The sequence below is a fragment of the Polyodon spathula genome, chromosome 6 (genome assembly GCF_017654505.1).
Source record: "Polyodon spathula isolate WHYD16114869_AA chromosome 6, ASM1765450v1, whole genome shotgun sequence".
NCBI lineage: Eukaryota > Metazoa > Chordata > Actinopteri > Acipenseriformes > Polyodontidae > Polyodon > Polyodon spathula.
Genome location: NC_054539.1, coordinates 7,818,683 through 7,833,632, shown reverse-complemented (window position 1 = coordinate 7,833,632; position 14,950 = coordinate 7,818,683). Strand labels below are relative to the sequence as shown.

Below are 14,950 nucleotides of genomic sequence, written 5' to 3'. Positions count from 1 at the left end.
CAAAATGTAAAATAAAAGAAAGAGAAGTTAACTTTGCTTTTCTTTTGTATATATATACATATATATAACACACTATAATATATATATATACGTAACCAACACACCAATGATTATATATATATATATATATTATTATATTATATATCTTATATGATAACAAACTATGATATATATATATCTATATATATCATTATTTTCAATAATTATATGTATATTATATAAATACTCAGAACACAATTCTATATATATATATATAATAAAATACACATACATTCTCTATTATAAATCTTCTATATATATATATATATATATATATATATATATAGAAATACATATATATAACACACAACGATCTATATACACATATATATATATATATATATATATATATTTATATATATTTCATATATATATATAGGATTACACTATATCCCCTATGCATAACTTTTTTTTGTGTGGGTGTATACACTATATATATAGTTATATATATATATTAATATTATCTATATATATGATGATCATATTATCTATATATCACCAGTTAAAAAAAAAAAATTGATATGGTTTTACATTTTATTTTCTATATATATATGAATTATATATATCTATAAAAGAAAACATATTATATATATATATCTAATATAAAATATATCTATATATATATATATATATATATAATGTGTGGTGGGGATATATTGCTATATATTATACTATATCTATATATATATATTATATATATAGAGTATATATATACAAAAAATATATATATATATATATATATATAGACAGACTACAAAATTCGTTTAAAATTACTATGTTAGGATGTTATGATGTGGCATATATATGTACAAGAAGAGAAGCTAAATTTAAATGAGTTAGATGCTTTGTTTTTTTGCAAACTTGATTTTAACAAATCAACGTTCAGGACCTCCTTCCACACCCCTGAGTCAGAACCCTGGGACATGATATAAAGCTCCTTTTATTAAGTCCAGTTTTGCTGTGTTTTGTTGAAGCCGGGCGGTCTCTCTTAGCATTTCATCCACACAGTGACTCCTTCAACAGGTCATACATTAGCTGGTCCTGTGGATGGAGACAAAAGCAAGAGAATGGTAAGGTGTTGAAAAAGTTCAACTGAAGAAGCAAGTCCATCCTTTTCGGTATCATGATTCAGTTTTTACATAGAAATAAGTAATTTTCAATTGTGATTAAACTTGGTTATTGAGAGCTTCACAATATGCAGACACCTTTCCGACTGTCTGCACATCACCTTTAATTATCTTTTTTAAATATACAGTATATACTTGATCAGAGCAAGAGGTTGGAAATGAGCCTTGTACTGTGCAAAAGTGGGACTTCAATGAGTTCAATGTTTTTGTGTTTCTATCTCACCTGCACGGAAATATTCTAAGACCATACTTTAAATAAGGGAGACAGACTTTGCATGCATTTCATGGTGCCATAATAACGATGGGAATGTATGCAACACAGATAATTGACACACACACACCACCACTTAATCCTGTAGTCAAGGTGCAGCTACTCCTTTTTTCAGCATGTAACAAAGAATATAGACCTTGACTGAGTTTTTACTACCACCTAAGTTTACACTGTGTTCTTGTCCTTGCAGGGTGTGAATTGTATTGTAATGAGTAGATTACTTGGCTTGCAGTCCATCTGTGCTTTTTAGACATGCAAATGTTAATTAAAAATATGGCTATCCAGATTACAAAATTATAATCCTAAAATTCATGCAATAATTAACCTTGGAAATTGGTCCTCTCAATATAAAACAGTAAAACACTGCGCTTGCTTAAAATAATGCCCAGTCATTCATGTAATGACACCTCAAAAACCATTTTACAAAGGCAAAACAAAACTATATACAGTTAGAAAAGTTTTATCTTTGAAATATTTTCATAGCACACACTGATGGAGAGGGCACCTGGTTTCTTAAAAGGAGGTTTATATATATATATATATATATATATATATATATATATATATATATATATATATATATATATATATATATATATATATATATATATAGAATGAGCGGGAGGGAGAGAGAGAAGATGATTCAGTGCAAACATCCAATCAGCTTCCAGATCTAGTGGACTTCTATTTTGCATAGATGCCCGCTGAAAATTTGAAGTGCTTAACTGTGAATTAAATTTTAAATCAATCTACGCACAAATACCGGCTTTTTCCCTAAACATTCTAATCTACAACTAATCTGATAACATAAAAAGTTACTTAAACATTGATACTTTCTGACGCTGGTCTAGAGACAAGGGAAATCATGTCTGTAACAGGACACTGTAATGAAGGCTCAATTCACAGCTACTGGACAGCAAATCAACAGGGAAGACATGATTGGTCCACAGTTGTTATCAGCGGGATCCCAAACAACACCCTCCCTCAAAATCAGCCAGTCAAACTGCTAACCCTGTTTCAGTTCTTTCCGCACCAGCCAATCCACTCCCTGCCAGCTTGAATGACGCCCCGCCTCCAACAAGTTTCGAGTTAAGATTCAATACAACACGGACTATTCAATAATTGTACAATTACTTTATCTGGCAATGATAATAAGAAAGAGTAAGACCACAATAAATAAATGTTAGCCAAATAATAAGAAAACCCTTTTTCTCTACGTGTATGTCGTTTTTCTTTTCTATATGTTAGGGACTATTTTCCTCAGTGGAAGGTTAAAAGGTAAAGTTTTAAAGTTATTTTTTTTTTTTTTTTTTAAAACTGAGAAAATAAATAATTTTCTAATAGCAATAGAGCCCTCTTGATGTGTGCTCTACCACATGATACAACCCACATTCACGGGCTCTATCACTTATATCTATATATATCTATATCTATATCTATATGAGAAATACACAGGAAAGCTCCATGGTTTCAACTGCTCACCCTTTTTGATACAGATGGTTTCACTTTCTTCAAAGCATCTTCAAAGTTCTGCCGGCTAACCCTGATCTCAGCCACTGGAGCTAAAAACGAGAATGGAGCAATTTATGGGTACAACATCACCCATAAAAAATAAAATAAAATAAAATAGCCCAGTGTAGGTCACTGTGACCTACAAGGCATGTTGAATAACTTTCTGGAATGACAAGTAAAAAGTGTGATTCTGATTATGGTGTTAAACTTTCTATGTTGTAAACATTGCCTGTGTAATGTTTGTGCTTTTCAATGGAGTTAAAGTTTGGCAAGGATGGGGTTAAAAGCCTATCCCTGCAAAAACATGTATTGAATGTGGTAATTCCCACTGGCTGATTACCAAGAAAGCCAGTTCCTTTTCATTGGCTGATTACCAAGAAAGCCAGTTCCTTTTCTCTGAGCTAGTTCTGTGTGCTTGTGTCTAATACACTTCTTTAAAGATGGCAGAGGGGGAAAAAACAGTTTGGTTTATCACATGAGATGAGTAAAGAGGAGCATTGTGCTTCACTTGCAAAAAACAAACAAAAAACTTCTAAAGTTAGTGTTACAAGAGAGGAAAAACAAGCACAACCCCAAAACAATAACCGACAAAGCAAACAGTCTTTGTCTTCAGTAATCTTTTGAGGATTCCTGTCCTTACCGTTGGTTGCTGCAGGAGCCTGGAGACAGAGGTGTCCCTGAAGAGCGTTGATAGAAGCCTCTCGGACCAGAGCCGACAGGTCAGCCCCCCTGAAACAAACGAACATTGAGACTATCTGCACCCAAGCACGGACTGAAACAATCCTTCAATGCCAGCTGTTGCTTACGATGACCTTTTCATTGGAATACCTTTTTAAGTAGTCACCAACTTCCACTTATCCCAATCTGGCCATTGTTCACCTCACGAATCCCGGCCATAGATTTACATGATTAAACACCAGAACATACCAGTTACATGGTAGATTCAGCCTCAAGTGACCTTGGCTTCAGAATACCACTGTACACTTCTTTCCAGAAGTGTACAAAGAAACTAAATCTCTCTCCACCACTTACGTGAAGCAGTCACTTCGTTTATCGTGTGCTATTTCTTCTAGATTGACATCTGTTTCCAGCAGAGGCCTCCTACCACACTGTGCAAAAAAAACAGACAAGAAGCAGCACAAAAGAAAGTGTGCGGAATGGTAACAAATGATGTTCTGTGGTGATAGCATTATTCAGTTACTAAACTAGAAATAACTTGTTTCACAAAATGTTTGGAATGAGAAAAAAACAACAAAAAATTGTATTCAATTAATTTTGTGGACTTTAATTTTTTCAACCCAACAACATTTCTCCAATTTAGTTATCTCTTTCTACCTACTCAATTACCCAGAGTAAAACACACTACAACCCATTGTCTGGTTACTCCAATCTCAGTATCCACCATAAACTGTGCAGTGAAGCTGTAATTGTATCCACAGGTGATATCTGCTGTCTACAGAGATACTGATGTGCTCCGATTCCCTTACCTTGGTGATGGTCTGAAGGATGGCGAATCTGTCTTTGGGAGGGGGCAAACCGATGTACAGCGATTTGTCCAACCGGCCCGGACGAAGGATAGCAGGGTCGATAATATCTGAGCAAAATTAATTTACACGGCACAACGTTTTAAGTCAGGCGTTACTGCAATTAAGGTCTTTAGATGAATTGTGCTACATATTTATGATGGATTCTAACGGCTGTTCCCTCACCTGGCCTGTTGGTGGCAGCCATAATGAAAACCTGCTTGCGAGTCTCCAGTCCGTCCATCTCAGTAAGCAGCTGGTTGACCACACGCACGCTCGCCCCAGACTTTTTAAAAACACAATGAGCCATGGAATTTAAACAGCACAGTACTAGAGCTTCTTTTGTAGCACCCCATTCATTTAGGCGAGTCCATTTTATTAGTCCAATTAGTCAACTGAGGTCTCAGCCAAACAATACCACGATTGGTTTTCAAAATGACCCATGTCTAAAGGGAATACTGGGTGTCACTTTAATGTCTCATTCTTTCCAACAGCACCCTGCAACACTATTCTAGGGGTATCACTTCGGTAACTGCCACGTTTTCACTGGTTCAAACGTGCTTCACTTCTGAAATCTGGTAAGAGGGCATTCCACGATAGTATGGCCGCTATAAAGTAGATATAGCCACTTATAAAGAGAACACCAGTGGTTTCACTGTAGGCTGATGGACCTTCTACACAGCTGGTCGTAATGGTAGCGCAAGATGTATTAAAAGATTCATAACCTTGTGCGGGTCTCACCTCACGATCGGTCCTTCGGGGACAAAGAGCATCAATCTCATCGAAAAAGATGACGCACGGGGCGGAGTTTTGGGCTCTCTGGAAAACCTGCCGCACAGCGCGCTCGCTCTCTCCCACGTACTGCACACGAATACAAGGGGGGTCGGGATTGTAAATCAACCAGATCCAGACTAGTCAGACTAAACTTCCACCTGGATATCCATTATTTTTGCCATGGGTGGAGTAATAACAGAAGGGTACTGTAGCTCAGTAAAGAAAACTATTATTCATTTATCAAATGACAAAGATATACCAGGGCTTATATAATACCAAGAAGAATTTTTTAGTAAAAACCAACCACCTTTTATTTATATTAGAAGCTTTTTTTTTTTTTTTACGATTAACTTTACACTTTAGTACTTACTGTAGGGTTATTACCTGCGTAGCTAGTTAGTAAGCCTGTTAACAGCTGTACATAAATGACTGATTGGAAAGTCTGTATCTACCGGCCTTTTTAAATGAAAAGCCTTACATAATATAAGTATAATTTATCTGTTTAATATTAACAGTGAAGAGAAAGATCCAGAGTTCCCCACCCACATTTCTTACCCAATTGCAGAATGTGTTGTGCTAAACAGGTATTTAAAACTGTCTATTTATTAGCTTAGGAATCTAAAACACATACCAAGGGAACCCCACCTCTTTCAATATTAACCTCCTCTGTCAAAAGTGCTGAACCATTGTTCAAAAAACTGCATAGCTTTAATTTTGACATTAATTAGTTCTTAATGTGACTAGATATGGAAAAATAATAAATGCAGAAATGTTGCACAAATGACTAACTTACATACAGCTACTGGCTTTAGAAATGGTTTACTTACCATGTTTAACAATTCTGGGCCCTTTACAGAGATGAAGTTCAAACCAGATTCATTGGCAACAGCCTATCAAAGAAAAAAACAAAACATGTACTCACATCAGGCTGTGAATATGCTTGTGGGACACACAAAAACAAATAAAAAAAACTCATCTTTGAAATTGAATGTTTACACGCTTGACATCTTTAAGCCACAGATAGGTACCTTAGCAAGCAGAGTTTTACCACAGCCTGGGGGCCCAGCAAGAAGCACCCCAGCTGGTGCACTGAGACCCAGAGCTTTAAACTGGTCAGGATTGCGAACTGGAGCCTAGAGGTGCAAAACAAAAGACAAAAGACAAATGCAAATCAGAAATTTCTTCCTTCCACAATGTGTTGCTAATTTGGGAAATGACTATGTCTAAATCTCACTATTAAAGTGTGTCGGTGCTGACACCCAGTGTTACCACAGTGCAAAGTCAGTGATAGAGACCTGCAGAATTAGAGTGTACCAAGTCAAGTTTGGCTAACAAAAAATTGCCTTGGTCTGTGTTCGTTCTAACAGGGCTCATATCAATTGAAGCATTTAAATTTTAATTGTCTGCGGTTATTGTAGAGATCTTCATTGTGACCTACAAGGTGCTTCCACTGTGGCACAGCTCTTGCGATGGCATCATGTAAAAGCAGTCACTGGAACAGGGATGGAAACAATCTTGAATCAATAACATGTACAAGCATGGGATTGGAATGCCTCAAATGGCCATGCAGTAGCAGTCTTCTTTCCACCTCTGTTGCAGGTGTTCTGAGAAGGCAGCAGTGCAGTACAAATCCCTACCAGGATGGCCATGGTGAGCTCTTGGCGGATCTCCTCCAGAGCACCGATATCAGCCCACGTGACATCAGGGACGGTAGCAAAACCTTCCCTCTTGGCGGACGGCTGGATGCTGCACAGTGAGCTGGTAAAATCCTCCATCTCGATGTGGAGCTTCTCCAGCTGCTCCTCTGAAAGAGGGGTGTAGTCCTTCAGCAGCCTCAGCAACCTCAGCAGCTCTGTCTGCTGGTGCGGAGAGGAGAGGGTAGACAGGGTGGGTTAGCAGGGAAAGGCACAGCAGTCACTACTCAAAAACATTAGTTCTCAAACTGGGTCCACCCAAGCTTTCTCTCTGCAAACAATCACTCTGCCAGATTTCAGACCTATACCACTGTCACTTAAACTTTGCTAACAAAAGGAGTTTGTATTTAAAGTATAGCTAATAAACAATACATATTGTTTTACGTTATAATGACAGACATACTGATGTGCGTATCCATTCAGACAGTCATGTGGGCAGCTAATAGCTGTGTAGCCCTTTCCGGTCTCTGATGCCCCACTCTCTCACCTCTTCTATGGTTTCTGGTTGCTGATTTGGGACGGCGGTTTGCTCTTGCTCCACTGGCTTGGTGTCAACGAGGTAAGGCTGCCCACCTGCCGCTGCTGCCTGACTGCTCTGCATCTCGATAAGGACCCGGTTCACCGCTCTCATGGCCGCCTCCCTGCACAAAGCCATCAGGTCTGCGCCGACGTACCCTGGAGTCAGGTGGGCCAGCTGCTGAAAGTCAAAGGATTCTGGGAGCTTCAGCTTCCGACACAGTGTTTGCAGGATTCTGTATGTAGAAGGGGGGAAAAAAAGGGGAGGGGGTGATAGAAATTGTACATAGAATGTGATTCAAATTATATATATAAGACACACCCCCCTATACTTATGGGCTACAACATTCAATTGAACGGATGTGTGTAAAACAATGAAAGCATATTAACATATTCTTTTCTGGAATACACAGTTATGATTAAATCTCCATTCTCAACTTGTGATGCTGTTTGCAGGTTATGGCACAATGTGCTTGTTTTATAATCCCTACAATACCAAGTCACTTAGGAAACTGCGCCAGACAGCACTGTTATAGTTAAAGTTTAGCTGTTTTTTTGGCAGAGGTTTTAGAGACTGGAGTCTCAGTTTAAAAGAAGCAGGTAGGAGTAGCGGGTTACCTCAGTCTGGCCCCTTCGTCGGGGATCCCCAGGCAGATCTCCCTGTCAAAGCGTCCGGCTCGCCTCAGTGCCGGGTCAAGAGAGTCTGGCCGGTTCGTGGCTCCAATAACCATGACCTGAGCAGTGGCTGCAAGAGCATTGAGATCTACCAACAAACAAACAAAGTCAATTAATGTGCACACTGTTCCAACCGCCAATCTTTCATCACAAAATGAGAGGCAATCAATAAGAGTTTGGAACTGTGTTTGAGCAATTTAACCAACACAGCGAGACGAAGTGATGGATATGTTCCAGGAACTATTTGTTTTGTAGGTTTTTACTGCATGCATGGTTTACTAAACCCATTTAATTAGTCAGTGGACTGCCTATTTTAATTTTTCCTAAAAAAAAAAAACATACTGAACAAGAAGCCTACTGAGGTGGGGCATAATGAAAGGTGGGCACATTTCTGTCTTGGGTGCAATGCGCTATATGGTTCATGGACCTTCTAATGAGGTTGAATGAAAGAGAAGTTGTTAAAAGTATAGGGAAAAAAAGCTCAGCTGAAGCAAGGCATTAGTAGCAAATAAATCTAGTAAATTAGTAGCTCAAATCTCCACACTCACCATCCATGCAGGTTAGAAGCTGAGCCACGATTCGTCTCTCCATGTCCTTCGAAGCCACTTCTCGCTTTGGGGTGATGGCGTCAATTTCATCAATGAACAGGATACACGGAGCACTGGTCTGCAATGGTTGGAGTTGGTTCGGTATTTGTTAGTTTACATAATGGAATACAAAATGTAATCGGATTCTGCAGTGAAAGTAGTGTCTTGTGTTATGAAAATTGTTACGGAATTGTAACGAAGTACCAAACATGCACCTCTAACTGTGCTTGTTCCAATAGCCTAATTTGGCTCACAAAGTGCAATACTTACTGCCTGTGAAACCAGTCGATAGTGAGCTAGGTAAAGTGTGTCTATTACTTACCACAGCTTGATCAAACAGCTCCCTTAGCTTCTGCTCAGATTCTCCTGAAACGCCCGACACCATCTCTGTGGCAGCGACCTTCAACATTGGCAGCTCCATCTCCTTCATGGAAAAAGAGGTAAGCAAGGGTAAGTGTCCTGAGATTTTCAGTTTTTCTAAAATAAAGTTTTTTAAAACCACTTTAAATGCACAAATCATTGTAAGTTCAGTAAAAACTGCACTTACAAGTACAAGGGCAAGACAGGTAAGATTTATGGAATTACAGGGATGGAAATAAGACCCACTGCATAGGAGTTTGATCCATTCCTGTTTTTACTAAGAGTTTAATAAGACACACCTGAGCTTGTTACCTGTACACTGTAGCTAAGTCAAGCTCACACTAAAACCTGGAATGGGTAAGCTGCTAAGCAATAGGAGCCTTATTGCAGTCCCTGAATTATTTTGTTAGTTAGAATCACTTAAGGATCTTTTTTTTTTTTTTTTTTTTTTTTTTTTTTTTTTTTAACAGGTTTCTGAATATCATATTTCCCCACTCATGAGTTGAAATTAAAAAAATAAATAATTAAAGAAAATCAGCAGCCTACTATACTTTGACTCCTAAACAGCTGTTCTGGTTACATCTTTTTTTTATCTGACAGTAGTAAAAAGACTTTTAGTCCAGTATTTTTGTTTCCCCTAGGATATCTGTTCTGAGATGCTCACCCCCGCGATGGCCTGAGCGAGCAGAGTCTTCCCGCAGCCTGGGGGCCCATGGAGGAGGAACCCCCGGGGAGGGACCACCCCCAGCTTCTGGTACACCTCAGGGTGGCGCATGTGAATCAGCATCTTACACACCTCCTGCAGGGTAGAGAGGGACAGAGTGACAGCACGGAGCAAAGGGCTCTCCGTCCCAGAGCCACTCATCAATTGTGACGAGAAATGCTAAACCTTTAAAATCTGTGCTTGGTTTAGTCCAGTGTTTTTTTTTTTTTTTATTTTACAATAAAGTCTTACCACTACTAGCTTTTAACTATGCCTACCTTCATGGTCTCCTCATTGCCTCCTACGTCTTCAAACTTCACAGTGGAATACTGCAGCTCTGGAGCTTTGAGCTTGACTAAAAGGAGAAATAAATATGTATCAGACAAACTAAGTCTTGCAGGACTTCAGTCATAATCCTACAGTATTTTGCGATTTCAATTATTTCATCATCAAGATACTGACACTTTATTCAACACATTACCTTACAAAATGAATGAACCACTCAACACCAAAACAATCACAAAAATGTATTTGGACAAATCTAACTTGATTAAAATATCAATTTCAGTACAAGCTTTTACCTTTCTTGTTCATTATAATGGATTCGATCTCTCCGTCTATACCCCTGGCCTCTCCCTCTTGTCTTCTCTTCCCATTCTTCATCTTGCCTTTTTTCTTCTTATCAGTTTCCAGAAGGGACTTCTATTTCAAAAACATTATAAATGCATGAATGCCTGTAATCCCGCCTGTACAGCCACATGAATACGGTCAGAAAGAGTTAAAATATTGCAGTGTTTACGTAACAATGGTAACGGCAAGGCAAGACCCCAGAAACACAGACTCGGGCATGTTAGGTCCAATTTATTTTCACATCTGCCGTTTAAAAGTAATTTTATACACAGTAAATTAGGTTTAAAAGGCACTGCATATCAACAGGACCCTCAGTACTGCATCTCCAGCCCCACCCACCCTGTGTTCACTGTATTTGTCACATACCTCTTCATAGTCATGCATACTGATAAATTATTTCCTGATCACTCGTTTTGCCACCAAACTCCTCAATAATGCAATCCAAGTCATATAATATCTCAAAGCTTGGCAAATGTCTGATCTTTGAGTGCTGGACGCGGAAGCAGCTATCTTGTTCGTTTATGTCTGTGTTAGGTCTGTGGTGCAGGGTACTATGTGCATTGCTCAGATCCCCCTCCCCCTGGTTTCTCTCAGCCCCCACCAGTCTCACTCGGCCATTGAAAGGATTTCTCAGCTTTTTCTGGAGAAAAAACAATTAGAGACCTGTGCTTGGCGTCTTTTTGATGATGTCGGACAGGGAAGGGAAAATTGTAATGACGGACCAGGTCCGACATAGGATCGCAAAGTGTTAAAGTTTGGAGGGCTTAAAACCCTTCACTCTTATAGTGACCATTCAACCCCCTTCAAAGACATTCAAACTAGCAACCACATAGCTATGAGGAAGGTAAATGTTAAAACAAATTAAAAAAATCAAAATAAGCAAAAAAAAACAGCAGTTTAAATATACAAATTTCACTGGCATTTACCTAGGCACTGTGCAGTATAAATAACAGCTGGACTATGTGGTTGTGAATCCTGTATAGTATGCACTACTGCTGCATCTACATAAATGACTCATGACTGTGCACCCTTCCAATGTCTATGTGAATTTACCTCAGGGTTGGGTGCCTCCTGAGTCTCCTCACACAGATCGATGAGAATGCTCTCCTCCTTCTCCTCCCCGATCCTCCCGGGGGTGGTATCGACGAACCAGCCGCCCTTCGGTGTCTTGGAGGGGGCAGGCCTGGGGGTGCTGCTGTGTGCTGGTTGATCTTTGGGTAGAGTCGGAGCCACAGAATCTGGAGCACCCTTCCGATACAGGGACATCAGAGAGTTGTTCATCTGATTGGTGGGCTACAGAGACAGCAAGAGTTTCAAACATTAAGATACATCTAAATCAAACATGCTCATGCTTTGAGTCTCGAACTCCATTTTAGTTAAAAAATAAAATAAAATAAAACAACAACAACAACAACAACAACAGGGGTTACCGGATATTCTGGTTGATCATCACTGTCTGTGGAGTCCTCACTGAAGCTGTCTTTCTCCCTGTAAATCAAAGATAGTCTTCATGTCACTGAAACTCTTTACCAACAAGAACTACAAGGTATAGGAGATTTAGGAGGAACATTTTTGTAAGAAGACATACATTGCAGCTAACATTGCAGGTGGTCTTCTGGCTCATCAAGACCAGATAATGACCAGGTTACATAAAAAATCTATTTGCTGCAATATTTTTAACACTAATCTATGATCTGAAAGCTTTCTTTACTGTAGCACAGTCCAAACTTGATACCTTATTGAAATATACAGACATCTCAAATACTGTATTTTGCTTCAGGCATTTACCTGTTCAGCACAGTTTGAGTTCCTGATAGTATTAAAGAAAGGTCTTGGGGAGACAGGCTTCCCAGATCAACTTACCCATCAGCTCCTTGGCTTTGCCTTGCCCTTTTAGCCAGGTGTTCCCCCTCTAAGGCCGACAGATCAGACTCATTGCATAAGACTGTGTACACTGGGGAAATATGTGTAATTCATATCATAGAGAGCAGTGGTTCTCAAGCCAGACTAGTGCAGTTACAAGCCTACTTCATACTTCATATTAAAAGGGAGCATATAGGAGAAGCGGTAGACTGAATCATGGGAGTGTTGGCATCACTGTGGCTGTGTTCGAATAACACTTGAGACACTAGTCTAGCTTGCTAGGAATGCTAAGGCGTTAAATTTCTATGACGGCACAGTTTTTCTTTTTTGTTGCGCTACACACACAAAAAAAGTTTGATTCAAAAACAATGGGGTGCAAAGCGAAGCATCCAATTGGCGATGTCATCGTTCACTATTTGGTTTAAGTGTTCAGAAGTGGATCAGTAGGTTCTTTGATTCTGTAACGTTGCGGCTCAAATACCTTTCTCTAACTGGATCCGGAAAGCATTTCTTTTCCGCCGTCCATATTCTGTGCTAGAAAAAGAATGACACTAGCAGCATTACCACACAAGCTACGAGGATACAGTGTGTGCATTCACAAATAATTACGTTTTAATTAAGGTTCTGCAAAATGTTACCTCCACCACCAAGCTACCTATAGTATGCTTTAAAATGATAGTACTCACTTGGCTCTTTCAATCTATTCCAGGAACTGTCGTTAATAATGGCATTGACAAGTACAGTGCCCTATTCCAACTAGGTCTGTAGCTGTGTAGTTGAAAAGTGTGCAATTAAATTATTAAGGCCCTGGCTGGTACAAGGTCCTGGGACTGTAATTCGACAAAGAGTCGCTACTTTAGAACATGCACCACTGAATGCAAAGGTACATCTGGTTGCTGAACAGTGTCTAAATTAATTTACAGTTATGTATTTAGATTGGTGTTGGATAATGTTACTTTGGGCTCTTACCTGTACATTCTCTGCAGATCAGCTGCCATGACTGACAGGTCTGTAAACTGGCTGGTGCTCTTCCTCAAATACTGAAACAGAGGATGAGTGAAAAGGTTAGGGAAAGTGAAAAGCTGCGATATGAATGCATTTTACAGTAATACGTACATCTGACCCGGTCTCTTATCAACGGCTTTCTCGTGAGTATTGTGGATAGGCAAGTTGATCACAACAAACTAGTGTGTTTTTGTATGACGGAAGATGCAGCACGAAGTAACTCTCTCGTCTTAAATAAGTTATACTGGTGTGTTTATTGACGGAAAGATCTGAACAAAAACACGGTTTTATTTGCTGTATTTTCCGCTTGTTAGTATTACTCTAGAGCATCATCTGCACTTACCTGTTTGACTCGCTCCTTGAGCCTGTTGTCTACGAAGTAGCCGCCTCTGTTCTTCATCTCTGAAACCTTATTGTTACAAATCACTTTCTATATTGAAACGCCTTGAGCTGTCACTGCCTGAGTCTTGTTGGGCTACTCTGGATATTATAGATTTGTATTTTTCCCGACCTAAATCACTATCTGAAAAGTTGTGAAATGTAAATTCAGTCTCTCATTATTTTGAATCATTCAAGTATACAGGTCTGCATGGCCAAATGAGACCATCCTTTTAATTCCCAGATAAATTCTTCTTTTGTGTCGCTCTGTATATCTGTGCCTGTATTTACCAGTAATTATATATTTATATTTATTCTTCTAAAGCAGTTACCACAGCGACTTCCTCAATCCACGTGAAACCGTGGTCTTTGTGTATAGCTGTCTTCAGTACTGCCTGCATTAGGAGTTACTCAGAAATTATACAAATCGCACCACGGAACAGTTGAAATTATTACATTAATAATGTCAAAATGTTGCACGTGCTTTTTTAAATTTATGTTTTTACTGTAAACATTTCAATGTTCTGTTTAAACGTTACACTTTAATATCGAAGTGGCAACTGCAAAAGTCACCCCCCCTCCCCGTTACAAGGACCTAAAGATTGAGATAAAAAAAATAAAAATACACCACCACGCGACCCAAAACAAGAATTACACTTTTCAGTAAGACCTTTGAGAATTGTGCAGTTTGCATTTCTTTCAAATGGCCTTCATTTTATTAACTGTAGTTGTATGCATTTATTTTTTGTTGAAATCATAAAACTGCTGCGCCCCACTGTTAAAAAAGGAACAAATTCGTACGCCACTTATTAGAAATTAGACCTAGTCAGTTTATAAAAACATTTAATATGACGAAAGAGGATACAGCAGCAATTACAATACTAACACTTGTAATATACATGTTAAGATAAATTATTTTCCTTTTTTGAGAAAAAGGCAGTCATCCTTGGGATTTCACATACTTCAGACCTGTGCAGCAATGAATATCTGTGATGCATTCCTGTATATTTATAAAATTTGAATTTTGTGGTTGAAGTACAGATCTGGATGTTTAACGTGTTTTATTCCAGGATTAAGTAAAGATGATCAATGTCTGGTTTCACAGACCTGAGTAGCACTAATGCCTTTGAACGGGGTATGGTAGTAGGTGCCAGGCACGCAGGTTTGAGTGTGTCAAGAACTGCAACGCTGCTGGGTTTTTCACGCTCAACAGTTTCCCATGTGTATTAAGGATGGTCCACCACCCAAAGGACATCCAGCCAACGGCAGGCCAGTGGTCAAAAATGGCGCATT

At 38.9% G+C, this 14,950-nt stretch overlaps 1 protein-coding gene across 3 annotated transcripts; it reads right to left on the bottom strand.

The window, feature by feature from the left end:
* Nucleotides 1-847: 847 nt before the first annotated feature.
* Nucleotides 848-14,023, bottom strand: nvl (nuclear VCP like). 3 transcript variants are annotated; one of them, XM_041251915.1, is made up of 23 exons: nt 13,623-14,023; nt 13,244-13,314; nt 12,756-12,808; nt 12,275-12,365; nt 11,842-11,899; nt 11,465-11,704; nt 10,363-10,483; nt 10,060-10,136; nt 9,743-9,877; nt 9,041-9,142; nt 8,680-8,797; nt 8,075-8,219; nt 7,428-7,692; nt 6,884-7,105; nt 6,275-6,379; nt 6,074-6,136; nt 5,214-5,333; nt 4,659-4,758; nt 4,437-4,543; nt 3,982-4,058; nt 3,590-3,678; nt 2,920-2,999; nt 849-1,080 (listed from the first exon to the last, which is right to left on the bottom strand). In XM_041251915.1, the coding sequence occupies exons 1-23, from the start codon at nt 13,677-13,679 to the stop codon at nt 1,036-1,038; spliced, it is 2,541 nt and encodes an 846-aa protein (XP_041107849.1). In that variant the 5' UTR covers nt 13,680-14,023; the 3' UTR covers nt 849-1,035. The 3 variants fall into 3 exon arrangements, with proteins under 3 accessions (XP_041107851.1, XP_041107849.1, XP_041107850.1); XM_041251916.1 differs by having other exon boundaries at nt 6,884-7,102; XM_041251917.1 differs by lacking the exons at nt 12,756-12,808; nt 13,623-14,023 and having other exon boundaries at nt 848-1,080.
* Nucleotides 14,024-14,950: the final 927 nt, after the last annotated feature.

What these genes read in the sequence shown, in the direction of transcription:
- nvl (XM_041251915.1), bottom strand. Translation starts at nt 13,679, where the DNA reads ATGAAGAACAGAGGCGGCTACTTCGTAGACAACAGGCTCAAGGAGCGA. An exon ending in AGCTGTTTGATCAAGCTGTG is followed by an intron (nt 8,798 to 9,040) that starts GTAAGTAATAGA and finishes CAACCATTGCAG; the next exon opens with ACCAGTGCTCCGTGTATCCT. An exon ending in AAACGAAGTGACTGCTTCAC is followed by an intron (nt 3,679 to 3,981) that starts GTAAGTGGTGGA and finishes CGTTTGTTTCAG; the next exon opens with GGGGGCTGACCTGTCGGCTC.